Here is a 27,676-nt window from a genome sequence, read left to right as displayed (position 1 = left end):
TAGGGAACATCGCTGCTTGTTGGCTGGCATGGCTGGAGGGAGTAAAGGGGGAGGTCATTCTGATATAGACGACGAGACGAGTACTAATGTGCAGCGGAACAATATATATCCGTTAAGTGACGACGCGAACTTTCAGGTGGAGCTACGTACCTGGCGAGCTGGTATTTCGCGGACCCGCCGCCCCGCGCACAACGCGTCGGGCGCGACGTGATGGGACGCGAGGGTTGCTTCAATTAGCCCGCTCCCGTTCAAGCCACCACTGTCTTTTCTCTGCATACTCAGCTACCTCGTAGCTGCTTCTCAATCTTTATTCCGCCATTGTTGCAGCTGTCGGAGCCTGCACAATGTCGCATCGTTCAGCACTTGCTCAGCTGCGAGCTCAACGAGCTTCCGGCAAGTCAAGACTCGATTCCTACCAGATCGAAGACCAAGGCGCTATTTACGACGAGGTCGATGAAGATGGTTACAAGAAAGTCGTGCGAAGTCGCCTCGACAAGGACGACTTCGTCGTTGACGACAACGGGGAAGGTTATGCAGACGACGGTCGAGAAGAATGGCAAAATGAACGGCAATACTACAGTAGTGACGATGCTGAGGAGCTTCCACTGAAGGGGAAAGCTGCAAAGCGCAAACGCGACGAAGATCGCGAGAAGGAAGATCGCACCAACCACAAGATTCTCAACTACTTCAACAACGGCCCCGTCGCAGCAGCTCCCAAGCCTAAGGTACAGACGCTGCCTCAGATCTTTCTGGTTGATTCTGATTATACTAGATCCAAACCACTGCCGAAGACGAAGCTTTCATGGCCGATCTTCTTGGAGAAGTCGACGCCAATATCCTATCTACTCGCACGTATCCAGCGAAGCCAGTCAAGTCTGAAAATCGACGCAAAGTCAGGGTGCTCTCCCCTCCACCTTCCCGCGAACAACCTCGACAGAAGTACCAAGCCCCGCCTACCGAGCTGGTCGACACTCCTCCCCCGCAGCCTGTACAAGAAGAGGACGACCATATGCCAACCTTTGATGACGACAATATCATGAGTGACCCGCTTCCTTCCTCTCCAGTCGTCAAAGCTGTAGAGCGCAGGACAAAGGTGCAGATCAAAGAGGAGGACGAGGATGAAGATGTCATGGATGTTGCTCAAGTTTTTGGCCATGAAGCTGCTCAGTCAACGAGTATCAACATGACTGGCAGCAGACCGCCGCCAAAGATCAAGTCTCCACAGCTTCCAACGCCTCAGAGCTCATCCCCGCCATTGGCCCCAGTCAATGAAGTCGACGCTTCGTCATGGAACAAGATCACTAGCAAGCTGAATATCCAGAGTAGTCCATCTTCGGAAGCTCGCACCTTCGGCAAGATGAAGCCTCAAGATGCTGTTGAAGAGGATGGCAGTCTGCGTATGTTCTGGCTCGACTATACCGAGGTCAATGGCAGTCTTTGTCTCTTTGGGAAGGTCAAGGACAAGACTAGCGGACAGTACCGTAGCGCATTTGTCAAGGTCGACAATGTCCTCCGCAAGCTGTTCTTCCTTCCGAGAAAGTACAAGGTTGTCAATGGCCGAGAAACTAGCGAAGAGGTCGAGATGGACGATGTGTATGGCGAAGTCGATTCGTTGATGTCCAAAATGAAGGTTTCCACCAGAAAGGTCAAGCCATGTACAAGGAAGTACGCATTTGAGCTCCCTGATGTCCCGAAGGAAGCCGAATACCTCAAGCTTCTCTACCCCTACGACAAGAACCCGCTACCAATGGACCTACAAGGAGAGACATTTTCCCGTGTATTTGGCACGAACACGGCCTTATTCGAACAGTTCGTGCTATGGAAGAACATCATGGGCCCATGCTGGTTGAACATTGAAGATGCCGACTTCAGCGCGGTCAATAATGCTTCGTGGTGCAAGCTGGAATGTGCTGTCACCAAACCGGCCAACATTACCGTCCTGAGCAACTCCGAGACCCTCGAAGCTCCACGCCTTACATTGATGTCTCTGGCGTTCCGGACTCAACTCAATATCAAAGAGAATAAGCAGGAAATCTTGATTGCGAGTGCTCGAGTCTACGAGAACGTCTCCCTGACTGACACTACCCCTCCGGAAGAAATGCCCTCTCGTACATTCACAGTGATGCGACCATCCGGATCTGCTTATCCGGTCGGCTTTGAAGCTGAAACCAAAAAGCAGAACGACACGTTCATGCTTGAGAAGACGGAACAGTTTCTTCTTAGCAAGTTCCTCGCACTTTTCGAAAGGGTTGACCCGGATGTTCTGATGGGCCACCAACTGCAAGAAGTCGATTACAGCATTCTCCTCAGCCGCTTGAAAGAGAAGAAAACTCCAGGGTGGCACCGGATCGGTAGATTGAAACGAGGAGAATGGCCAAAGTCCTTTGGGAGAGGCGCCACATTCTTCGCCGAGAGACAGCTACTGGCAGGGCGTCTCATGTGCGATCTGGCAAACGACATGGGCAAGTCATTAATGACCAAATGTCAACAATGGAGCTTGACAGAGATGTGCGATCTCTATCTCGGACCAGACAATCGTCGCCGTGAGCTAGACAATGAAGCAGCCCTCAAGACGTGGGCAACCACTCGCGATGGCTTGCTCAACTACGTCACTCATTGTCACGCTGACACTTTTTTCATCGCGGCCCTTGCTCTGAAACTGCAAATGCTGCCATTGACCAAAGTTCTCACGGAACTTGCTGGGAACTCGTGGGCTCGTACTCTAAGCGGTACACGAGCTGAACGGAACGAGTACATTCTGCTCCACGAGTTCTACCGCAACAAATACATCTGTCCCGATAAGGAATATGGCAAAGGTCGTGCAAAACAAGCGCAGGAAAATGAGGACGAAGACGATGGAGCTGACACCAAAAAGAAGGACAAGTACAAAGGTGGCCTTGTCTTTGAGCCCGAGAAGGGTCTGTACGATAAGTTCATCCTTGTGATGGACTTCAACAGTCTGTACCCCAGCATCATTCAAGAGTACAACATCTGTTTCACCACTGTAGATCGATCAGCTACCGCCGAGAATGAGAACGAAGAGAAGGTACCAGAGATCCCGGTCGATCAACCACAAGGCATCTTACCAAAGCTCATCGCCAACCTTGTCACGCGTCGTCGAGAAGTCAAGAAGCTGATGAAAGACAAACGAGCCTCTGCCGAGCAACAGGCGCTCTGGGACACCAAACAGATGGCCTTGAAGCTTACAGCCAACTCCATGTACGGGTGCCTTGGTTATACACAATCCCGATTCTACGCACGACCGCTAGCCATGCTCACCACCTTCAAAGGTAGAGAGATTCTGAGAAGCACCAAGGAGCTCGCAGAAAGCAATCAACTCCAGGTCATCTATGGCGACACCGATTCCGTTATGATCAATACCAATGCAGACAATATTGCGCAGGCCTTGAGTGTTGGAGTAGAATTCAAGCGCTCGGTCAACGAGAGATACAAACTATTGGAGATTGATATCGACAACATTTTCCGACGCTTGCTGCTGCATGCCAAGAAGAAGTATGCTGCCATCAACATGGCCGAGATAGATGGCAAGTACGTTGAGAAACTTGAAGTCAAAGGCCTTGACATGAAGAGAAGAGAATACTGCGCCTTGTCCAAAGAGGCGTCTCAGAAGCTTCTGAATGAAATCCTTTCCGGGGAAGATTCAGAGGTTGTCCTCGAGAAGATTCACGAATATCTCCGGGAGCTGTCCAGCAAAATGAGGGAGAACGCCGTTCCCGTGCAAAAATATGTCATCTACACGGTAAGATTTCGCTGGAGCCCCTTTGAGAGACACTGCTAATGCGGCCAGAAACTTGGCAAGAATCCAACAGAATACCCCAACGCAGATTCGATGCCTCAGGTGCAGGTTGCTCTTCGCGAGATCAGTCGAGGCAAGACTGTGCGAGTCAACGATGTCATGTCTTACATTGTAACCATGGGAGACGAACAGACAAAGGGTCTACCAGCGCCGAAGCGATCTTACACGCCCCAGGACGTTCAGAAACCAGATTCTGGTCTGATCCCCGACGTCGAATACTATCTCCACAAGCAGATCTTCCCGCCGATTGAAAGGCTGTGCGCACCCATTCCGGGAACAGATTCGGTCAGATTGGCCGAATGCTTGGGTCTAGACGTTCGCAAATATCAGATCAACACTTCGAACGGGACGGCTCAACGAAGCACCGAGATTTTCCCTCTCGAATCGCAAATCCCTGACAGCGTCCGCTTCCAGGATGCAGCGAGGCTCAGTTTGAGGTGTAGAGAGTGCAAGCAGGCGACGATATTCGAAGGAATTTGCGATTCAACCGATTCATGCACACCCGAGGGTATCTTGTGCGGCAATGCCGAGTGCAGGAAGGTCATTCCACGAATGAGGATTGTCATGCAACTAGAGTCACAAATTCGAGCGCAGACGTGTGCCTACTACGAAGGCTGGCTGGTGTGTGACGATCCATCCTGCGGCAACCGGACCCGACAGATGTCAGTCTATGGGCATCGGTGTCTGGGACCCAGTGGACGCGCTGAAGGCTGTCTCGGACGGATGTCGTATGAATATTCGGAGAAGAAGCTGTACAACCAGATGTTATATTTTGCGGCCTTGTTTGATGTGGAGAAGGCCAAAAACAAGGCGCGATCCGAGAAGGAATACGCGGAGAAGAAGGATCGGATCATGGTGCTTGCGGAGACGAACAAAGAGGCATTTGAGGCGATCAAGGCTGTCGTGGATGGGTATTTGAAGAAATGTGGGCGACAGTGGGTGGAGATGGACACGTTGTTCAGCTTCGCACTGAAGTGATGTTGGGATACGGGTTTGTAGTAAGTCATTCGTTGAATAGATGAGACACGACAATCCATCGTAACTGCTGACACGCAACGTGTGGTTTGAGTAAGCAGAAGCACAAGAGGGCGTTGGATCGAGGTATAGCAGTGACTATATGGCCAGTGGGCCCCATGTGCTGAGTATGCACCATGTAATCTGGCTCTACCAGATGCCATTTGCACAATGTACGAGGTACCGAGTATGTGACTACCTACTTAGTACTATTGTATGACCTCAGCCACGGTGGAGATGTAGCCTCCTTCGTTGTTCTCTGATTGGCTTCAGACAAACGACAATATCAATGATACTCGAGTCACAACTTCATCTGCCTGCTAGACCGAGTTCATCTGTCGGATCTTCCTTAGCCTGGGAGAACTCTTTGTTTCCTACCCAAATTACTCCAATCCTTGCCCGATGATAGAAGCCTCTCGTGCAAGATGACCACTCCCCGAGTTCTGGTAATTGCAGGCTCTGACAGCTCTGGTGGAGCGTGAGTGTTTCCAGAATCCACGCCCATCTCTGCAACCTTTGGCTCTGACTCAAAGTCTCTCCCATCCCAGCGGGCTCGAAGCAGACCAGAAGGTGCTTGCGGCTCATGGCTGCTATGGAATGACAGCCACGACAGCCCTGACGGCTCAGAATACGCTGGGTGTCGTGGACATCCACATCACGCCGCCGGCGTTTGTTGGCAAGCAGCTCGATGCTTGTTTGAGCGACATTGAGTGTGATGCTGTCAAGATCGGTAAGGGCCTGTCAAAATGCTACGCCTGCTATGCAGAACGAGTCGGTCGCTGAGACTTTGATGGGCCGGAAAAGGCATGCTCGCCTCGGCGGAGACCGTTCAGGTGGTTACCGAAGCACTTCAACGCCACGAGGTCTCGACCATTATTCTCGATCCTGTATGATCTTTATCTGCTCATGACTACTACCGATTTACCCCAAGAGTTTCCGGATCTCACATGATTTTCCCAACAGGTCATGGTCTCTACCAGCGGCGCACAGCTCCTTCCAGGTGACGCGGTGAAAAACCTGCGCGAAAAGCTGCTGCCGATGTCGACGCTGGTGACGCCCAACATCCCCGAAGCCGCATTGCTCCTGCGCGACGCCGATGTCCACTACAAGTCCCCCTCGGGACTGGGTGACTTGAAGACTTTGGCCAGGTTGGTCCACAACTTGGGTCCGCAGGCCGTGCTCGTCAAGGGCGGCCACATGCCCCTGACCAAGGACTACGTCAAAGCCACGCGCGACGAGGACAAGGCCCTCACGGTCGACGTGCTGTACGAAGGCAACGGCAACGAGTTCACGGTTATTGAATCGCAGTACTTGAATTCCAAAAACACGCACGGGACGGGGTGCTCGCTGGCCAGCGCCATCGCGGCCAACATGGCGCTGCAAAAGTCCAAATCACAACAGCCCTTGTCCCTAGCCACCGCCACAAGACTCGCGGTGCACTATGTCAACACCGGTATAAAGACGGCTGACTGGTCGATAGGCAACGGGTCGGGCCCCATCAACCACTTCCACAGCCTGCAAATCCTACCGTTTTCCCCGGGCCACTTCATCGACACATACCTCCTGACGCACCCCTCGGTAACTCGCGTCTGGGAATCGTTCACGCACCACCCCTTCGCCACGGCCATGGCGCGCGGCACCCTCCCGCCCAACCTGTTCAAGAACTACCTGGTCCAGGACTACCTGTACCTCACGCACTTCGCGCGCACGCACGCCCTCGCCGCCTACAAATCCACCACCATATCCTCCATCGCCGCCAGCGCCCAGATCATCCTGCACATCCAGCGCGAGATGGAGCTGCACCTGTCGTACTGCGCCGAGTTCGGCATCTCGCGCGCCTCCATCGAGAAGTCAAAGGAGTCCCCCGCCTGCGTGGCCTACAGCCGCTACTGCCTCGACGTCGGCGCCAGTCAGGACTGGTTGGCACTGCAAATGTCCCTCGCCCCCTGTCTGATCGGCTACGGCGTCACCGCCCAGCGCTTGTTCGGGGAGAAAGAGAGCGTCCACGGTGACCAGGGGAATCGGTATTGGAGGTGGGTCGAGAACTATGTCGCCGAGGATTATCAGGAGGCTGTGAGGGTTGGGAGAGGTTAGTTCCCCCCCACCCCTGGTGTGCTCTTAAGTGTTTTTCTTCTCCTCCATCTCCCCCCCCCTCTCTCTCTCTCTCTCTCTCTCTCTCTCTCTCTCTGTGTGTGTGTGTGTGTGTGTGTATTTTGTCAGCACGCTAACTCCCACGGTCTCTCGTGTGTGGCGCCAGAACTCATCGAGGCAAACATCGTCAAACAATCGCCCTCGCGAATCGAAGAGCTGATCGCCATCTTCGTCCGGTCCGCCGAGATGGAAGTCCGCTTTTGGGATTTTGACGCACACCCTGACGAGGAACAGACGGCCTCTTGAGTAAGTTGAGGACGCAGTCCTTGGACGCTTCTTGGTCTTGTGTTGGTGGCAGTCCTGATGGCATAAATTTTGATGGTACATTCTATTAGTCTATAGAGTACAAAGTTCTCACTTCCCGTACCGCACGGGAACAGAGATGATGGTGGTCGAATTCACCCAGCGACCACCTCCCCTCCAAAGCCAACAGGTCTTCTCCTCCCGCCGTTCTCCGGCAGGATCGTCATGACTTTGTACGCCTTGCCCATGCCCTTGGGTCCGCCTTCGACGAGTCTCCTCCATCCCATTTCAGTTTCTCGCCTTCTCTTCTCGGCTTCCTCGCCTGCGCCCACGCCGGCGTTCTTGCCCAATTCCCTCAGGAGCCTTTCTGCCCTCTCCCTGATCCCCAACTGCGACAACCAAGCCCCCTGCTCGACCGGCCCATGGACTTCCACGCCCGGACTAGCTTCCAGGGCTGCATCTGCGAGAGCTCCAAAGTCCACGTCCGCACTGATGTCCGCGTCGCCGGCGTAGACGAACGGGGAGATGATTTTGTGTTTGCGGATCGCCCGCAACGAGTTGACCGGCACCGTGTCCAGGGGCCCGTAGTCGATCACTAGTGCTGCTCCGGCGGGTTTTTTGGTCGGCACTTCTGCCAGGGCCTGCTTAGGCTTCCCCTTCGAAATGGCGGAAGGCACTGTGTTTCCGCCAATGCGGCGAGCAAAGTCTTGGATATATCGGGCACTTTCTGGTGATACCTCGACACGCGACGACACTTGAGCTTTCAGGGTTCGATAGCGAGGTCGTTCGGGGATGACGAGTGACGAAGGAGTGCTCGCCTTGGCCAGGGTGAGTTGGAAGTCCGGTTCAGGCTCTTTGTGGCTCGATGATTCCTCGGTTTCGGAGGCGAGAAGCGTCGTAAGTTTCGGCGTCGTAGGCGCGACGAGGAGTTCTCGCCATTGTGGGAGTTTGCTAGCCGTGGTTGGTTTCGCGACCGGTTGGCCACTTTCAGTGAGAAGCTGGGTCCTGGCATCCTCCTGCTGTGCCTCTTCGGGCTTGGGGGCGACGGACTCGAAGGCGTGGATAGGGAGAGCATCGAAGAACTCATGCGCGATGATGAAGGGCATCGCATCTCCTTCGTCATGATTTTGAGCCGGCAGCAGTGCGATGTCCTCTACCCACCTGACGGGGATTCCCTGAGTGCTTGTAGCTTCCCACCAGACATTCTTGCCCGTCTCATCGGCAACCTCCCTCATTTGAGCCTCTGCGCCACAAAGCAGGTCCTTTTGTTTCCTCCGCAGTCCCTCTCCTGCTTCCACCAGCCATACAGCCGATATGGCCCTCGCGAAGGTCTTGAACTGTCCAATAGTCCGAAGAATGTCGCTCATCAGTGTCCCTCGACCAGGCCCCATCTCAATGAACTGCACACCTTGGGTCGGGCGGCCCTGTGCCATCCATTCCGTCATGAACCATATTCCGACCAGTTCGCCAAAGACTTGCGATATCTCGGGGGAGGTGATGAAGTCGCCGGCTACGCCGAACTGGTCTCCATCTTCCGCGGGGGGGCGACTTGTAGTGTAGTACCCTCCATCAGGATTTGTGAGGCATTGGCGCATGTAGGAGGCGATCGAAATGGGTCCCGTCACCTAAGTTGGTACGATCATGGGTTAGCGATGACCAAGATGTCTGGCATGAAGCCTTTACCTCAATCGCCTGCGCTATTGTCTTCGCGAGGGGAGTCGACCACTTCCGTGCAGGCACCGAGGGCGGGCTCTGATCGGTGTTTGTCGAGTCATTGCTAAAGAACCGAACGGGTGAGGTAGCTTTGCAGTCGCTATTGCGGAGAGATAAACACTCTGGACGCAGGCTAGAAGAGCGTTGGCAGAGGAGAGACAAGGATGGACGAGCCCTCAGTCGGTCGAATCGGATATGACGGGAGCCTCCATGACGCATGGCGAGCGTTCAGAGAGGCTCGGATAGAAACGTCGAACAGAGTAAATGGTGAGCAATGTGGTGTTTTTATGTGTGTCGACGAAGTACTTGGTACTTTTGTCTTTTTGCTGTTTTCGTAATGAAGATCTTTCGGAATTCAATTTCCGGGGCCCCATTTGACCTATCTACCTACCTACCTATCTACTTACCTACCTAGATAGATGTCCCTTGAAAAACGACGCCTGGTAGAGCCCTTCCCGCCCTTTGTTTTTCTTGTTGTGTGCTCTAGTTTCAGAGACGATAACCCGTCTTCTTCCAAGGGACGAGTACAATCCTGTATTTGATATCTAGGTACCTAGGTAGGTAGATAGATAGAGAAGGGGAGAGAGAGAGCGAGATTTGTATAATATTCCGCGCCTAATCTCCTTGGGATCCCTCGATTCTCAGCAGGGCGCCTTTCCCAACCGTACCAAGTAGATAGTAATTTACACCTTCCACGCCTTGCCGCCATGACGCTCTCCCTGAGCTTTGTATCGTACATGAGAGCGGCAGTTATAAGTACAACATTGTTTTAAGGACCCAATTCCACAATCCCCGCCCTTTCAGCTTTCCCTTCTTGTTTCAACATATCCTGAAACCCCCCTCCCCATCCCTTGTACGGTTTCGTCCTCTCCTGGGCTTCCTTCGCCTCGGCCTCTCTCTTCTTTGCTCTCACCTCCTTGATCTCCGCTTGCCTCTGCTTCCAGACGGGTAGCCGCTTTGGAAGAATCGGTTCCTCAGGGCTTCCCGCCGTCGATGCGCTCTCCTTCTTCCTCCATTCCCGCGTCCGCTCGCTGCTGCTCTGCCGCTGGTCTCTCAAGACGCTGCTGGGGAACTGCGCACGGATTTTCTCTTCCTTGATCAATTCCAGTTTCTGCCGTCGCGAGAGGCCTCTTTCTTCCTTGTTCTTGGCTTGTTTGGCCTGGGCTCTCCTAATGTCGTTCATGATTGTTATGCGCGGACTGGCAAGAGGCGTGCCAGCATCAAAATCTTCGTCCGTGATCTCCTCGCCTGGCGTTTCAGCATCTCCTGCCCCGACATTTGCGTCTTCCTCGTGCGTCTGTTCATGTCTGCCCGCCAGCGGACGACCCCTTTCGTCCACCCGCGGCACCTTCCGCTCTCCAGAACCTTTGGGGTCCACATTCGCATTCGCGACCCTGGACACAAAGGCCGACAACTTGCGTTTCTGCAACCAGCACTCACTCAGAATCGCCTTATCCAAAGGCCCCATTCCGTCATCCTCCAACCTCTCATTGACCAGAATAATCTTGTCAATCGCACTAATCATGGTCCGCAACAACTCGACCAGTTCGCCAATGTTTTCGGTGACGCTGTACGGCGTGATCTGGCGCTTCTCAAGCAGCTTCTTGACTCTGATCGTACGTCCTCCCAAAGCAGCTTGTTGTTCAAGCTCAATTAAATGGGCTTTGATTAGTTGCCTGACGTTGACCACGTCTGGGCCCAGTCGCCGCAATGCTCGCAACGTGTGGTTCTTACTGGGATCTCTCTCGAAATCCAAGTCTCCATTGCTGGTCTTCTCGAGCGGGCCGGCGCCAATTCCTTTGGTGGTCGCCATAGCAACTTCCAAATACATCCGGAGAACTTTGGGAGAGAACCTGAGCTTCTGGCCTTGAGGGTCTGTTTCGGTCCCATTGATATCTTGTGTGCTCTCTTGCATCAAATCCATAATTCGACTGGCAGTCTCGAAGACTCTCGGATTCTTCTTGTCTCGCAGACAGGTGCTCATGGCTATGACGAATGTCCCTCGAACCATGAGTTTGTCTCGTACATCTTTGGGCCGCGGAGCACGAAGAAGGTCCAGCGTCGCTGTACTCGCACGGGAAACCCGAAGCAGACGGAGGTAAGCCATAATGTTCTGATGATCTGGGACGACCTTAAAAGGGCCATCTGCGGATGTGGATGTGAGCAATTCCCAGTAATATTTGCCCAGCTTCAGCTTCCGAAGCGCGGTGGTTGTCTCCATGAGCATTGATAGCGTATTGTTACCAGGTGTGGCATACACGGGTAAGATCGCCAGGCTGAGCTGCCTTGAGGACAAAGCGGGGTGGCTCGCTCTAATCTTTGGGACGTAGGGGAAGGATGGCGCATCCTGCTCAGCTGTGGATTCCGATCCCTTCTCCGACGCCTCTGTCCCATCTGCTGGATCGGCATCTGAAGCCTCGAGCATTGGGGCTATGTTCATGGTTTGTTGGACCAGGTTGAGAACATCCAGATGAGTATCGTGGTTGCTGGAAAGCATCAACAACCTTCCCATGGCGCAGACCAGAGCTTCGTCTGGCTGGATGTGCCCTTTCCTCCATCGCGCAGTAATATCGAGCCACAACTTCCGCGCGTCACCAATCACCTGTTCAAAAATCGGTTGTGGGTCAAAACCAGGCCCCTCTCTACCTCCTAGCTCTATAGCTCTTTTTTGTGCTTCGCTATTCAGGGCCTGCAGTATGACGGTGAACGTAACGTGGTCCGGGGCGCCGGGTCCACGTTCGGGAAGTCTCCCAGCAATTCTCCATATAGAATCAACATCGTACGCGCGTGCGCAAACACTGATAATGGCATTCGTATGTATGGTATTCGGAGTGACAGCCGAGTTGGCAGCGAAGATGGAGTCGTAAACGGCCAATGCGTGCTTGACAGCATTCGGTTGTTTGATATTGTCACGATAGCCTCTCAGCATAATGGTATAAGTGTGGGAGTCTGGTTTATGACCTCTTTTCTTCATCTGCGGGAAACGAAACGAGTGAGTCAGGAGTAGCGATGTGGTGGGGGAGCCGAAATCTTACCTCGTTGTAGACCTTCCACGCCTCACCAGGAGACTTCTGACCCATCAACCAATCTATAATGTGGTTCCAACTGACGACATTGTCCACGCCCTTGCCGTCATGAGCCCTTTCACTGGCACGGACTAATCCCAAGGCTTCCTGCAGATTGTGGTCGCGGAGTTTTTCGACAACGCCCTGAGCCAATTTCAGGGGATCTGTCAAGAATCTGGCTTCTTTCTCCATAGACTGTTTCAGATATGCTTCCCTGCCGGAGGGTTCGAGACGCTGGAGCCAGTTGCGTTCCCTTGCTTTAGCATCTTTAGCTGAGAGTTTTGCACGAGCCTTGGATGGCTTGGCCGTGACCTGGCGGGATTTGTGCGGGGGCAGTGTCGTGGTCAGGTCCTTGACAAGCCTTCGGCGATGATGGCCCTTCTGGATGGATTCTAGAGTCGCATGATTGCGAGCGAAGGCGACCGTGGGATTGATCGCGTGCTCGAACGAGTGTCCATACAAAGGAGACGGGAAGAGTGAGGAACCGGCGCCGCTCCCCTGCGAGAAAATTGCCCGACGGAGACAGGCATTGCAGGTGAACATGAGAAAGAAAGCCAATGAAGACGACGAAGAGAGAACGAGAGACAGGAGGAAAGAACAAATACTATCCTCAACTACAGCGACTTCCGATGAGGACTGCGCATGGGAATCGCAACTTCAGACTCTACGGTTTCGAAAAAATTCAGGTCAGGAAACTTAACCGATAACCGTACAATACGTCATAGGAGGACGGGCCTCGACAAAACAACGTGAGTCCTGTCGAAGGGTGGTAATATCTCGTTTCACAGGTACTAGGTACTCGGTACTTTGAGTCCCTGAGGTCTCGGCCACAACATCATTCAAAGACCACGGTCATCATCCGCTCTCTAACATATGATAAAGGGGCAACCGGATGCCGGAAATGCATCGGAAGATGTCCACCTTGAACCGGCCATGGGAAGAAGAAAATAAGCAAACCGCATGATCTCCATCTGAGGCGACACACTTGGAGATTCCCACGTATTCCTCTAGCCTCCCACGGCGGTGAATTTCGGCAGGGCCGACGTTCAAGGCTCCATCTATATAGTACTGGGTACCTCGTGTCTGCGTCTCGGAACCTGTCAGCGTCAGACCATTTCATGCAGAGCCCCGATCGCATGGTGTGGTCTTGGTCAGCCAACGTGGCATTACGCCAACCGGCCGCCATGCAGAAGGAAGGGCCGGACTCTGGAGAGGGTACTTTGCCAGAACGCGGGACCCTGCCTTGCTCAGCTCCTCTGGCTGACAGGGAAATCCAGTTATTAGACTCTGTAGGGCACCTCCCTGTAGGAACTTTGTTCATGCACGCTGCGGAATTGGTTTCCGGACACGGCAGGTCATTCAAGACCAGCTTTCTTGACTGGAATATTTGTGTTATGTTACTCCTGTGCCCTTGCACCTCATGATCTTCTTTCGCGTTCCGGTCCAGAATCGTACTCCGAGTACTCCGAGAACAAAGAGAAGGAATGCTAGGCGATACGATGGTGATCCCAGCTGAGGGGTCGCGGTAATACGAGGTAGAGTGCGAACGATTCCGCTGGATTCAAAATATCGAGGCTCAGTTCACATGCAAGAGAATACTGAACAGAAGACATTGGTTTCAACTGTCTCGGTTGAGGTTACCCTGGAGTCAAGTGGGTTAGCCAGTCAAACGTCCGTGGAGAAGGTGCCAAAGGGATCTTCTCGTTCAGGTTGAGCTGAGCTAGGGTACACCGAAGTGTTCGGTGTATGGTGCTATAACCTAGCGTGGAGCAAGGTCCTTTCGGATTTGGTGGAGGATGGAGGAGGATGGAGGAGTATGGAGGAGTAGTGAACCACAGTGTTGGGATCTGGCTGCAGAAAATAGTGTGTTGGATACCTAGGTAAGGTGTGTGCTTGGATAGGACGAACGCAGGCACGCCTGTGACATACTGCGCATTTAAAGGGCCCAAGAAACTAAGTGGTAGTGTGCCCGCTATTCACCATCCAGCTAGCTCCCACAGAACAGCTTTAGGCTCCTAGGGGCCTGGAGCAAGGGCCCCCTCACTCCCCTCAGGGCCTCAGCAGAGTCAGCACCCCCCAATCTCAGCCCCCTCAGGCTCCAGCTCTGAAGCTTCTAAGCCCTAGTCCGGGCGCCGTCGCGGGCGTTGGCGGTTGCGCCGGTGCTTGGAAGGCGCAGACTTGCAGCGGTTGCGCAACCCTCACACCAGTGAATTTCGTGCATGTCGTCGGCCTCAGCCTAGACTTCAACGGCCAGCCCATTTCGGCCGCCATCTTAGTTCCCTCACAGTAGTTGGTCCGCAAACGTTGTGTAACCATTATGACTGCATGCTAAAACGAACCAGGGAATTCCCCAGGTTTTTGTCCTCTCTTTGCCATGTGTTTGTTCGCCACGCTTTCGAAAATCCACTGGTTGGTAGGACGGCCTAAGATCACGCCAACAACACCGCTTGAGATCCCCTGGCCCAACTTAATTCCCACGACAACTCGCAACCACATATCCATTTTACATTCTTCAAAGTCATGTACCGACGTTTTCCTCGCACAACAATAAGGGATCGTGCTTGTCTGTCCGAATGCTTTGCCAGAGAGAAAGAAGCAGTGCACAAAATGTCGTGAGTCAAAGGAGCGTTGCCAAAATGAAATATCCGTTCATTCGCCATAAATCACTCTGTTGCTTGAATTGATCGCTGATCTGCCTTCTGTCTGAAAATGAGCAGCAAGACCAACCCCTTGTTCTAACAATAACGAGTTCCGGCCCGCAGCACCGACTGACCGGAGCGCAAGTCATATCCTGTCTGACCCTGGATACCATCAATGTACAATAACGGGGTTCAGGGGACCAGACTTCCCAACCCAACAAACAGCATTTGGATAGCCCCCCTTGCTCTACCTTCGTTGGACTCTCGCACGCATTGACAATCCATACTGTTGACTGTGTTTCCTTCGTCTTCCTTCCAAAAGCCCTTCGAAGTTGGGGTAGCCTGTGAAGCCAGGAACAAGCCCCTTGGTCTCGTAAATGCACTGGTCCTCTTCAACAAAAATGCATGCAGTCGGCCGATCGGTCATAACGTTCATCACCCTTGAAAGAGACGTGCTTTGCTGTGCAAATGGTGATAAACCCGTCAAACGAAAAAAAAGAAACAGGAAAACGAGTAACGAAGAAAAGGAAACTCATGAGTATCGGGATCCGCCAGCAAATGTGACAAACTCCTCCCAGCATGCTCCTCATCACGATACTTTTGACTTGGCCCGCGTTTGCTCTTCCATTATCTCCTCCACTCCCACCTTGGGGTATCTTGGGTAAAAATGAGGTGCTGCATCATCCAATGAGAGCGCATGCAGCTCTTTAGCAGAAGCATTCTTGCGCCGCTGACCACCAAAACTGAGTGATCACTTAATGCCGCGTACGCACCACAAGTCAGACGCCAAGCTGCTTGATCATCGACGCGTTCTAATATTGACGTTGTTGGTAAACCTGGCCTTGCTGCGCATAAGGCGAATTCGGGTAGTTGGGATAGCTGTTCATCTGGGTGCTGCCTTGTGGATAGACCATAGCTCCTTGCGGCTGTCCGTATTGTCCTTGAGCATGCCCATCTGCGGATTGATAGCCGATGGGTGGGAGTGACGGTCGAGTTCCGTTTTGCTGATAGCCTTGTCCCGGAACAGGATGTGCATCGCCTGGTGGACCGTCCACCTGATTGGCTTGCGCAGCAACCCTCTGGCGCTCTTCTTCCGCCTTGCGCGCGTTTTCTTCTTCCTTCTTGCGGGCTTTCCACTCCTTGCGGATCTCCTTAAACTCTAGGTGAAAGGTCAGTAAAGCCCAAGCAACGGTCATACGGTCTTGCCGAAAAGCTAGGAGAGAAGATAGGAGCTATCAGAGTGCAACTCACCTTCTGGAGTCCTCTTGGTTCCATGCGACTGCATCGTGACGTGTGCATTCAGATGGTTCAGTGTTCCATACGCTTTTTCGCACCCATTCCATCCACACTTGTACATGCGCTCAATCTCCTCATACCTACGGCGCGGTCGTTTATGCTGCTGCGCACCCGGGATAGGGACAAACGAGTACACCTGTGCGCACAAATTTGTTAAAACCAACTCAATCTCATTTTGGAGGCACCGGGCAAAACAAGGCGATAGGACAACGTACCTGACCAGAACGCGATGCAGCGGAAGTTTGAGGCGGGCCTTGGACACCTGGGCCAGGATGAGGATACGGCGCAGGCATGCCATGCTGTTGTGGATAACCGCCCCACTGCTCGTGCGGTGGTCGCTGCGGCATATAAGGCGGGTGCTGAGGCTGGTACGCATGTTGCATGTCCTGTCCTTGCGGATAAGGCGAGTAGGGAGGATAGGTTGGGCTGGCTTGGGAAATCGAGGGATCTATAGGCACATCCGAGTTAGACCTCACATGGTGGGAGCTTGTAGTTGGATTGCCATTGGGTGCTCCTTCTGGCAGGGACTTTGACGGACTTGTTGGTTGTGCCATTGTTCCTACAGCACCTGGATGGTGCGGCGCCTGAGGATATTGGCTGTAGCGCAGATGCTCTGGGGGAAATCCTGATGAACGCGCCGACGACGGAGTCAGACCGTAATCCGACTGCGGTGTGTTGTTGCTCGATATGGTAGCAGAGCGCGGGTCTTGCGTGGCGTAGGTCGCGACAGACGACTGATCTATTGACACGGAATTTTTTTCTCAGAGCTTGCTCGCAGTAAAGATGATGGCTCGTTGTTTCTAACCTGACTGCGCGTATTCTGATCCACCTCTGTCCATCAAAGGTGTTTCTCGTTACCTTCCGCCCACGTGAAGTGACGCGGTTGATAGGTAAGGTAGTGATGTGGTAGGTAACTCGAATGTCACTGGCGTATAATTGTGACTGATCCGAGAGAAAGGCTGCGGATGACAGTTGGTCGCTCAAGAGTAAAGGACCAGTCCACACGTTGGACGGACAGTCAACGATAGGATTGAAGTAACCCTTAGGCCAAAGACCGGCGTATTCTTTATTTTGAAGGCTTTCTAGACGAAGGTGCCCAAGAAAGCTACCAAACCTGAAAGGGCCGCGGTGGGGAGCGGATTGTAACAAGTGCTCTTCGATGGGGTTGGGTCGGGAGCGACAAGCGCCTTTTTGCACGAGCGACGGGCACCAGATCGGTGCTGCTGCCAGCCCTCGAGCAGCAAAAGGGACGGGGTTGATCTTGACCAGGGGCAAGGCACCGTATCGTCGAACCGAGGGGCGAAGATGGGTCGGAAAAGAGGGCTTTTAGCACGATCCTCACTGCGCTAGTTGCAAGCTTGAACTGAATGAAGAGTAGCCGTTACTTCCTCGAGATGGTGCGGACCCCCGAGGACTAATAAAGAATTGCGATCAAAGGCAAGACGGGCCAAACTCTTGCCAGAGTCGGGGGAGTCTGATAGGTTTTTGCCTTTGGCCCCAGGATCCTCCCTGTTCTACGTAGCAGTTGAGTGGGTGGCTTTTTTTGCCTTTGAGCGTTGTGTCTGCTTTCGCTCTCCAACCACAGCGGTTATTCTTCCCAGGTGACGTGACAGGGTAGTGTGTGTCTCCTCTTTTTTGCTTTTCTTGTTCCTTGACGACTTGCGCCGGACAACCGTCTCAACTGGGAGCTTGTGTCCGTGGAGGGAGTATGATCAGAGGTGCAGGAGGGTGACCGCCTTCCTGGAGTGGACCCAGGTAGCCCAGGGTGGCAGGCTTTTTCACCAGACTCGCGACCAATAGCAATGCGTTGGGTAATGGGCGAGAGGAGTCTGCAGGAATGGGGGGTTTGTGCCTTGACTTGCACTCTTTTCTTGCGAGCCGTTGTCGCGCAGGGAGGTGATGCTGACCCCGGTCGATAGCGAGCAGGCTGCACCCAGCACAGTGGCAGGTTGAGCCCACCGGCAGATGGCGAGGCCGAGAAAGAAATAAGGTTTCGAAGGTCGACTTAAGGTGGAGTTTAGAGGGAAATTCTGGTGATAGTGCGAAGCTTCGAGCGTCCACTAGTGTCAAGTAGTGATGGCGCGAGGTGCGGTAACTAGCTCTGAAGCAGGGGAAACAGTGGAGTGTTGACTTGATGTTTTGAGCGCGGGCCCACAGGACTCTCGAAGCGTCCAATGGCTCACGGAAGACCGTCGGGGGATGACTCTTGGTTTTTGTGTCCTTTTTTTTCCTTCTGCGGCTTCTAAGCGACGCGTGACATGAGGGAAGAAACCGTCGGATAGAAGAAGAGTGGTAGTGGCGATGGGCGAGACGTGGGTGATGTGGCTTTTGGAGGTGGGTAAGAGGTGAGTGAGAAGTCAGATGTTGGTTGTTGGTCCCCAAGGTTGGGGGTCCGGGTCCCTGGTGGGTTGGCTGCTGAGTGGCTTCGTTGCGCTTGGGACTGGGGTTTGGGTCGAGCTTGGAGCGGAAAAGGCAACGAGCGTTGCGTCGGTGGACTTGCAGGGCTAGTGAGGGGTTTCGATTGGTGGAGCAAGGAGAGCAAGGAGAGGCAGAAGAGGTCGTGGGAAGCGAGGCGACCGAGTACCGTGGGAATCCTGCTCGGTAGTGGCAAGCCTCTGCTTTTCCAAGGGTTCCAAGTTGAGTGAGAGCGCGGTCACGCTGTGGTCACTGCACACTGTGATCAGTGAGGGTGAATAATGATGCAGCAGAGGCCAGGTGCGGCATAGGCCGTGATTGGATGGACTTGGGGGTGGAGGGGGGCCAGAAATGCAGGTATGCAGGCATGCAGATGGCTGGTCGCCGACCGGGGACGCTTCCTACGGTGGCCAGACGTGCCAGACACTTGACTGCACAGCAAGGTTTGCAGGTGGAGTAGCAGCACGGAGAAAGACGGGGACTGGACTGGCTATCCTGGGAGCAGTGCGAGGATCAAAGGGTTGGAGGATGGGGTCGATGATGCGGTTAGGTGGAGAGGAATGAGGTCGTGATGGCCAGCAACTCCAAAGGTTAATTGACCTGACGAGATTGCCTCGTGGACTGCCGTTGGAGCAAATTAGTGGGCGTCGTGATTCGCCAAAAGATCCCAGCACCCGCAAGTGTGGGATGTGGTGGTGATTTGCAGCAGCTCCAGCAGTAGCCGACAACCCGACCGCATACCGAGGGCCAAAGGAAACATGGGACGCGGTGCGACAACGCCGACAACTGGAAAGAGGAAGAGGAAGGAGAGCCAAGGAGCCACCAGTCTGGGAGCGGAGCACAGGATCTGGCACGCCGCACGCGGGCTTGTACCTTGCCTGGGGACCCCTAAGCACTCGCTACCTACGAGTACTACTAGGTACTGAAGCCTACCAAGCCTACTTGCCGCCCAGAGGCCTAAAACCACCCCCAACTAAACGCCTAGAATAACTCCCGCTGGGGCACTGCCGCTGGTATTTCTGCATTTAGTCAACCAATTATTCCAGCACTTCCTCCAGCCTGTTCGGTGCTTGGGGGATGATTCACTTTTTCCGCGTGCCTGTTGCTCTCGGACTTGCGCATTCTGCTGCGCCAATCAGGCTCTTGTCATTTCCCATGTCTCACACAGTCGATCTGTTTGTCACCGGAGTATTTCTCCAACTTGGAAGATGTGTGAGCAACAATCTGCAAAGTGCCACCAGTGCCAGAGTCACCATGCACCAACGCACAGGTTGCATGACTACTACGCCTGTTACAGACTAGGGCCACCTTGGCAAAACCGACTCCTTCCCTGGCTATCTCGATTGCTGCGCTGCGCTGCGCTGCAAACGAGACTCGCTTCTCCAAAAGTGCCACATTGTTCACAGCCCTTCAACGTTTGGGAATGTGTTTCTTCCCTCTCTTTCTTTTGCCCCAAGGCGGTCTGTCCATACCAATCATAGTCACCCCTGAAACCGTCCTCCGAGACCACGCCCCAAACTCCAGCGCTAGGCCTTGTCGATTTATTGGACACTGCAGGACCCGGTTCGCTCTCTCCCCCTCCTGGTGAATGATCCTTCCCTCGCATTGAATCAGGGTATTACGAAGATGGCACCCTCTCGTGCGAGTAGGTAGTAGCAAGTCGCCGGTGACAAGTGGTGGCCCTGCAAGGCTAATCTTGCCCCAGCCATGAGCCTTCACACCACCTTCGATGCAGAACCCCTTCAGAAAGCCGTCGCCCTTGCCCCTCCTGAAAATGACCGCTACAGAGCGAGATCACATTGCTGTCAGAACAGAAAATGCAGAGCGATTACTACTCTGAATTCTTCCCTGCATCGCCCGTGTCTTATGATCTCTTGTCTTGCGTTCACAATGCTGCAAACAGAATGTTCTGATGATGTGTGGTTGACGGCAGACAAGCTAAGGTTCCTACCTAACAGTCGCACATCGCTAATCCGGTATTCGTTGTGGTTTGGATCTCGGTGACAGAGACTAACTACCACAGAGCTAGACAAGTCCAAACTGCGGCGCCTACCCTTCTAAGAGGAGCGAATTCTCTAGGCACTTTAGCTTCACTTCCCCAGGATGCCTAAAGCCTCCATTCATACGCCAATCACGCCTGAAGATCCTGCTACTCTGTACCGTTTAGCGTGACGATCGAGCTTTGACTTCGTCCCTGGTGAAGTTGGATTTTGCACATTATAATTTATTATTGACGGCCACGATAGTTGAGGGAAAACATCGATCCAGTTGGCTAGTCACGAAGCCGTACCTGCTATACAGAGTACGACTTGGTGATTTCGGGGAATACTCCGTCCACTGTCCATTCTGGGACTCATTCAAGCCTCCTGGGCAATGGTCCCGTGCCTGTGGTGGGTCCATTTTGGGGGGATGACAACGGAGAATGCCACCAGGAATCCCTTGCAATTGGCAACCCATGTCGGAGATAACCTGAAAATTCCCATTGACGTTGGATGCAGCCACGGTTCAGATGTCACGTTTCTCGCTCATTTGAGTTTGCTCAATTATCTTCCTGGTGGAACTCATCGTCTGAGGTTGCCTGTTGTAGTTGACAAACATACCTACCTAGGTACCTAGACGATCCAAATGTTTGGTCTGGGTGGTGACGTCCACGGACATATTACGTCCCCAGCGAAAGCGGGAAAGAGTGACAAATTCACGGCCCTGTGGGTGGCCATCATCTCCCTCGAGTTCATTTCAGCGCGAAGGCGCAGGGAAAGATCTCGATGCTCTCACGGCCCAGGTCATATGCCTTCCGCTTTTCTTTTTCACGGGCATCCGCCTTCGGAATCGACGGAGCAACCGCCAAAGGTACCTACTCGCAGGTACTTACATTCGAGCAGAAGGCCTCTGTGCAGGGGTCGCGATCATCTCGAAACTTGGCCATACCCTTCTGAGATGGTGTTGATCGTCCTGGATGGCATTATCTACGCTTGGTAAAGGGGCAAGGCGTCCTTTAACGTTGTGGACTCCTGTGCTGTCGGCCAGAATCCATTGTAGTTAGCCATCGATCCTATGTTGCAAATCTCAGGGGTGATGGGCATTGGGCCAGCCTTGTGAAGCCCCTCTACCGAGTGGACTGCGCCTAGGAGTCTTCGATGTGTACAGCCCCTGGACGCAGATATTGGTCATTGGCATGTTCTACTTCGCTCAATTGGCAGGGAGATACCGACTAGAATGCCATGAGACAATGTTGCTTCAAGCAGCAATAAGTCCGGCAATACCAGCTCTTGGGAAGCAGACGCTGCGATGGGACTCGATACAGGCGTTGGTTGGTGAGGTCGAGCGGCATAGGAGCCTCCCTTCACCAGGCTTCGAATCCGCAACACTGCATGCGCCTTCAACGTTTCCAGTAGCGCCAACAGAGACGCCTTCAGATTAGAGAGAAAGAAGTGCCAAGGACGCTACCGCCAGCTAGAAGAGCTTGACAGGAATTTTGACCTAGCCGGCTAGGTCGAGGCCACTACCAGGGAAGAGCTTTTGAGAATAAGAAACGGGAAATCGTTGCAACTGCCAACCATGATGGCTTCCAACCGAGTACTTGGTAGGTACATGCAGGTGAGAAACAATGCCTTCCAAGGTCAAGTGCAAAATCAACGTGAGCGGATGACCAGCTTTCCGACGGGCTCGCATATAGCGAGATTTGTGGTCAGTTGATGGAAGACCTTCCAGACCCCAGCCTCTTGCATATGCAGGTTTGCTGCACCATGACTGCAGTTGCCCCGAATCAGAGGCCAACATGGTCATTGAAATTCAAAGTTAAGGGCAAAAACAGGCGAGGGACGGCTTGCTCTGAGCATGGAGTTTATTCCGTACCGAGTACCTCGTACGTGCTCGCGACATTGCGACTTCGCCTCCTGAGTTCTAACGAGAAACTAGACTGGGGATCAACCTTTTTCTGTTCACAGGAAATCATCGACGCTCTCGACAGCTGATATGGAAAGTGGGCCAATGCTGAAAATCACTTCTATGTTAGCACACAAGCATATTTCCCGTCAGAATGGTGTCGTTCTGGGGGAGAGCACAGGGTAATTGGCTCTTTCGAGCACTGTTTCTGCAGCAGGCGCAAATATCCAAACCCCCATGGGATGCAATATACCGATCTAAAGCGAAGCGCTCGGTGGGACAATTCCACGCTCACAACTAGCTGCAAACTCAAGCCAGAGCTGGCGCGCTGACCACCAGGCGAGCAGCCGTCTGCTCCGATTTTCGGCTAGCACTTCTGATAGCGTCTTTGTTAGGAATCTCCCGGTCTCTGCGTACCTGCATGTCGAAAACTGGTGTTGCTGGCTATTACCGGCCTTTGTGTTCCACGTGGTAGAGCAATAAGTGTCGGAAATGAAGCTGGCCACAGCGAGCAGAAGACTTCGGAGGCACTCCCAATGGCTTCAAAACCGTGTGCTCTCCCGATGAACTTTTGGTTGCTTCTGAGCAGCCAGAGGGTGGAGGGAGGCGGGCAAGCCGGAACCATGGTGCTGGAACCTCCCACGCGGCGACAAAGCTTCAAAAGGAGGCAGGGAAGCCCACCAGGAAAAAGGAGGCCCGTGCTTCTGGAAAGCTAAAGCTCCGGGTCGCTTGCAGGTCATTCGACGCCAATGCAACCCCGTTTACCCACCTGATGGGCAAACACAAAACTGAATACGTTTTCTTCCGTCACACAGCATACTGACAGCCTTTTGATTGTGTCAACTGCTTGGTTGACTGACGTCTCTGCAGGTAGGTAGAGTTGACAGACCCCGAGAGTAAAGGAACAATGGCAGACCAGGAGGCTGATTTGCGGCACTTTTGTGGGAGGCGCCCGCCCACCAAGACCATCCATCTTTCGGGAACCACAATCACAGCCTCTCATCCTGGCCACAGACCTCCTCATCGTGGACGTGCTGTCACCTGCGAGAGCTCCAACTCGGGCGAATCAAAGAATACTGAGCATGACTTGCTTTTGTTTCGGGCTGCCTTCAGCTCAGGGGATCTGCCCGTCACCTGAAATGCTGCCGCCTTAGGCGCCACCGATGCTTGTCGACTTGATGATACCTAGGGAGGAAAATACGGTAGGCGTTGAGTTTGATCAAGTCATGGTTCCACAGTCATGGGAAGCCGTCTACCTACTCTCCGAGGTGAATGATACACCGCCGATCCCCAGCAACGCCCACCAGACTGCCTTGGCAGTGGCTTTCCCTTTGGTTTCAGTAGACTGGTGCGGAGAGTAGTGTTCTCTGACCTTGAGCGATCTGGCTAGTTAGTCCCTGCGATCAGAGCTTGTGGTCGCTTGATCGGGCGCTCTCCGACTCAAAACGGTCCCATCTTAACCAAAAGCCTCAAAGGCTCATTTCTTAGGTACGGTAGGTTCGTTGATCAAAGAAATTGGCCCCACCTGCAGCAAACTCTTTTGCAGCAATGCCCCGTCGTTCCTGGGCTCCCATGAGGAAAGGGAATGCCCCCTTTTGCTCCACATCCGAAAGATGTGTTGACTCGATACCTACTGAGAGGTACACACTCCCTGTTCCGGCATAGTCTTTCCCAGCCTTTTCTACCTACGACCTCTGCAAGCTTGCCAGCCCCGATTTGGTTAAAAGGACTGATGGGCTTTCCACCCTTGCATCCTGCCCGATGAATGTACACGACGGGGAAAGCTTCCTCTGCGTTTGCCCTTGGGGCCCTTTACAGAGGAAAATGTGGTGAACAGAGAGAGGGGAATTGCTACATACTGCCGCAGTGGCACTGTCCCCCAGGAATAATGGGCCAGCGGGATTTGGACGCTCACCGACACTTTGGAAACGGCTCGGTGGTCTTTCAAAAGTTTAATGCCAACTAGGTAACCTGCCTGACATGATGAGACGTGGTGCAGGTATCTAGGTAGGTAGACACCCGCGGGCCCCAAAAGTTAAGCAAAGGGGCAAGCCGACTTCAGAAATCAATGGCACAGTCTGAGAGGGTCCTCGTAGAGTGTGCTCAATAACGACGAGGGGACCACCTATTTAGTGATAGCTAGTAGCTAGTAATACCTACCTAGGTAAGTACTCGGTACAAGGATCCCGCTATACTCAAGAGCAGATAGGATACCCTTTGTAAAGATAATCTGATAGCTAATAGTTAGTCAGTTCTACTTTATTGGCTGCATACCTAGTACCCTCTTCTCGTAAGACGTGTACTACATACACATAGGTATATGCTTGTCGCTGCACTACCCTATGCCCCGGGGTTAATACTCGCGCACTCGTAACTACTGGATATCACCTTGGTCGATCTCAACTCCCCAAATAACTATAGCACGGGTCCGGGGCCTCTCGTCAATGGCAATAGCGCGTCTCTCTGATTGTACACTCAAAACTATGTAGCAAGTAGTCTCTATGTCTATTGTCTTTTGGACCCCTGATCACAATGCTGCACGATTGTGCCGAAGTCATGCACTCCGCATCGCATCTCCTTCCCAATGGAAATATGGAATTGAGGCATGCGAATCGTAATAGACATCAGCTCTATCACCATGTTGCTCAAATCTTCTTCACGAGCTCGACAGCTCCCAAGACCCTGGAAATCCCATGAATGCATAAAACCTGCCGCCCGAGGGAAGAAGGCGGCGCCGCCTCATGTATCAGACACAATCTATCTTTCTCCTCCCCGTGCTCCTTGACGCCCGAACCTGACATGGCAGTAATGCACAAAACAAGTCTATTGTCTGTTGAACGATGAAGGAAAGGTGATGGGTGACAAGACTTGCGAGGTGACTGAACGTATCGTGGTCGCTCTCACCGTTTCAACGCCGCTTCGAGCGATCGATTCGTTCGAATCACGCTTTACCACCTGGACCGGCCAAGGGGGGCAGCATTGGAGGCAGTGAAGCCGCCACGGCCTCCGCGGTGACCGCCACGACCACCATATCCACGGCCGCCGCCGCCACCGCCGCCGGAATAGCGTGCCATCTCTGCAAGGCGGGGATCGATACTTTGCTTCGACTCCTGCAGAACGGAAACTAGGTCACGAGCTTGCTTGGCATCTGTGGGAAGAAAAGTTAGCAATTTGACAACCTTCGAAGGGGGGAATGCAAAGACGCACTGTCTGTTGTGAAAAGGGTGATGGCTGTGCCCTTTCTGCCAGCTCGGCCTGTTCTGCCGATTCGGTGAACATAATCCTCAGAGTTGTTGGGATAGTCATAGTTCAACACGTGAGTGATATCTCGAACATCTTCAAGTATAGGTTAGCAACTCAGTCATTGGTTGTCTTACGAAGCGTCGGGGACCATATGTGGTCGTGTGAGCGGAGGTGCATGTCACTCTCTGAAGCTCGGAGCATTATCCTTTTGGGTGACAAATGTCCATGTCCGGGAAATCGGCAAGCGTCTACGGTCCTTGGAAGTGAGAGATCCTGGATTTGCAGTTTGATCTGGTCAAAGTAAATGTGTCCCACAACCTACTCGTGTTGGACAAAGCAGATATAGAGATGTCAGGAAGCAGAGTCCCGGCAAACTGCAACAAAATCCAGGATTTCCGGAAGAAGGACCGAGGAGAACACAAAAGCCTGGACAAGTTACGCAATGCAAGAGCGTAACTAGCGGGAAGAGAGCGCGGCACCATTCCACACGACGGCAATGGTAAGAAATGCAAGATACGAAATATAGTAGGGAAAAGGGGGTGGGAGGAAGGGGATTGCTGTTTGTTCATACCGATACCACGGGATGCGACATCCGTAGCGACCATGATTGGGCTCTTGCCAGTTTTGAATTCGTTCAGGACCCAGTCACGTTCATTCTGTTGCTTGTCACCGTGAATAGCTGTTTACCGTTAGCCTAAATTCCAAGACAATATGAGCAGAATAGGTGAAAACTCACAAAGTGCTGGCCATCCGTCTTGGCGCAAGAATCGAGTGATATCGTCGGCTACGCGTTTGGTTCCAGTGAAGATGAGGACTTTGTTGTTGCGGTCTTCCATGATCTGCTCAAGATGCTTGATCATGCGGTCTCTCTTTTCGAATTCGGACACAACTTCGACAATCTGAGTAATTCGGTGATTTGCCGACAAATCCATCGAGCCGATGTTGACCTGAATAAAATCGTTGAGGTAATCCGAGGCCAGTTGTCGGACTTCCTTGGGCCACGTTGCAGACCACATGCAAGTCTGGCGATCGGGACGGATTTGGCCGATGATCTTGCGAATCTGAGGCTCGAAACCCATATCAAGCATACGATCTGCTTCGTCCAGAACCAAGTAAGTGACACGGCGCAGGTTTGTCTTCCCGGACTCAAGCATGTCAATGAGACGGCCAGGAGTAGCGATGCACACTTCCACACCCCTAGTAAGGTCGCGGATCTGACCACCCTTGGGAACGCCGCCATAGACACAGGTGTTTCTAATGCGGGAGGATTTGCCAAATTTGGTGATTTCTTGCTGGATTTGAACTGCGAGTTCTCGGGTCGGCGCCAGGACAAGGACAATGGGACCATCACCAGGAGCGAGGAGTGGCTGAGCGTTGATGTGGACGATAGCGGGGAGGCAGTAAGTCAAGGTCTTGCCGGACCCGGTTTCGGCGATACCGACCACATCGCGACCAGAAAGAGCCATAGGCCAACCTTGAGATTGAATCGAAGTGGGTTTGGTGAAGCCCTGTGCCTTGACTTCAGACATGACATAGCTGGGGAATCCGGCCTCATCAAAGGTCTCGACTGGTCGTGGAACATTGCGGCCCTGAACCGTGATCTCATTTTTCCTGCGGAACTCATCGACATCGCGCTGTGACCTGGCTGTGACAATGGGGTCCTCCTTGTAGAATGATTTTTCGAATTTCGGCAGACTGTTCAAATCCCAGGTTTGCTGCTTCAAGCCTGCGCCCAGGTTGGACATCTTATCGCCGCCACCGCCAGAGTATCCGTTGGATCCGCCGTAGCCACCGTTGGTGTAGCCATTAGAATAACTGTGACCGCCACCATAACTGCGAAACTGTTAGTCATGACGCCAGAAATAACAAGAGTTTGCCTGCGCTCGTCCGTCCTGCGCTGCGCAAGTCGGGCAGAGAACATCTGAGACGCAGACAACAAGAAGATGAGTGATTCTCACATACCCGTTAGAATAACCGCCATCTCTTGATGATCCGTAGCCACCGCCGTAAGACATGATGGGCGCCGAAGTCCGTCACCTGTGTGTAGAATCGAGGAACGAGAGGGAAAGGGAAGAAGATTGACTGTACAGAGTCAACCCTTCGCGTAAATGGAGTAAAGGCGTCAGAGAAGGTATGAGAGAGAGAAAAGTAAAGTGAGCAAGAGGGTGGAAAAAGATTGTTGTGTCAAGAAGGGG

The 27,676-nt window shown here is 53.1% G+C and overlaps 6 protein-coding genes across 6 annotated transcripts; 2 read left to right on the top strand and 4 right to left on the bottom strand.

The window, feature by feature from the left end:
• Window positions 1-344: 344 nt before the first annotated feature.
• Z520_03528 (uncharacterized protein) lies at window positions 345-4,795 on the top strand (the record flags this gene model as incomplete). The annotated part of the gene is made up of 3 exons (XM_016774038.1): window positions 345-725; window positions 773-3,760; window positions 3,809-4,795. The coding sequence occupies 3 exons, from the start codon at window positions 345-347 to the stop codon at window positions 4,793-4,795; spliced, it is 4,356 nt and encodes a 1,451-aa protein (XP_016634984.1).
• A 461-nt stretch (window positions 4,796-5,256) lies between these two features.
• Window positions 5,257-7,228, top strand: Z520_03527 (uncharacterized protein; the record flags this gene model as incomplete). Its single annotated transcript, XM_016774037.1, has 5 exons — window positions 5,257-5,309; window positions 5,380-5,561; window positions 5,636-5,718; window positions 5,795-6,920; window positions 7,089-7,228. 5 exons carry the CDS (start codon window positions 5,257-5,259, stop codon window positions 7,226-7,228), a joined length of 1,584 nt encoding a protein of 527 aa, XP_016634983.1.
• Window positions 7,229-7,380: 152 nt separating this feature from the next.
• Window positions 7,381-9,157, bottom strand: Z520_03526 (uncharacterized protein; the record flags this gene model as incomplete). The annotated part of the gene is made up of 2 exons (XM_016774036.1): window positions 7,381-8,850; window positions 8,909-9,157. The coding sequence occupies 2 exons, from the start codon at window positions 9,155-9,157 to the stop codon at window positions 7,381-7,383; spliced, it is 1,719 nt and encodes a 572-aa protein (XP_016634982.1).
• Window positions 9,158-9,707: 550 nt separating this feature from the next.
• Z520_03525 (uncharacterized protein) lies at window positions 9,708-12,546 on the bottom strand (the record flags this gene model as incomplete). Its single annotated transcript, XM_016774035.1, has 2 exons — window positions 9,708-11,912; window positions 11,974-12,546. 2 exons carry the CDS (start codon window positions 12,544-12,546, stop codon window positions 9,708-9,710), a joined length of 2,778 nt encoding a protein of 925 aa, XP_016634981.1.
• A 2,908-nt stretch (window positions 12,547-15,454) lies between these two features.
• On the bottom strand, window positions 15,455-16,492 carry Z520_03524 (uncharacterized protein; the record flags this gene model as incomplete). The annotated part of the gene is made up of 3 exons (XM_016774034.1): window positions 15,455-15,801; window positions 15,894-16,074; window positions 16,154-16,492. The coding sequence occupies 3 exons, from the start codon at window positions 16,490-16,492 to the stop codon at window positions 15,455-15,457; spliced, it is 867 nt and encodes a 288-aa protein (XP_016634980.1).
• Window positions 16,493-25,186: 8,694 nt separating this feature from the next.
• Window positions 25,187-27,496, bottom strand: Z520_03523 (ATP-dependent RNA helicase dbp2; the record flags this gene model as incomplete). Its single annotated transcript, XM_016774033.1, has 5 exons — window positions 25,187-25,386; window positions 25,446-25,574; window positions 26,053-26,160; window positions 26,218-27,314; window positions 27,444-27,496. 5 exons carry the CDS (start codon window positions 27,494-27,496, stop codon window positions 25,187-25,189), a joined length of 1,587 nt encoding a protein of 528 aa, XP_016634979.1.
• Between the last annotated feature and the right edge of the window lie 180 nt (window positions 27,497-27,676).

This window comes from Fonsecaea multimorphosa, assembly GCF_000836435.1.
Source record: "Fonsecaea multimorphosa CBS 102226 unplaced genomic scaffold supercont1.5, whole genome shotgun sequence".
In the NCBI taxonomy this organism is placed as follows: Eukaryota; Fungi; Ascomycota; class Eurotiomycetes; order Chaetothyriales; family Herpotrichiellaceae; genus Fonsecaea; species Fonsecaea multimorphosa.
This window is presented reverse-complemented; position numbering and strand designations above follow the sequence as displayed.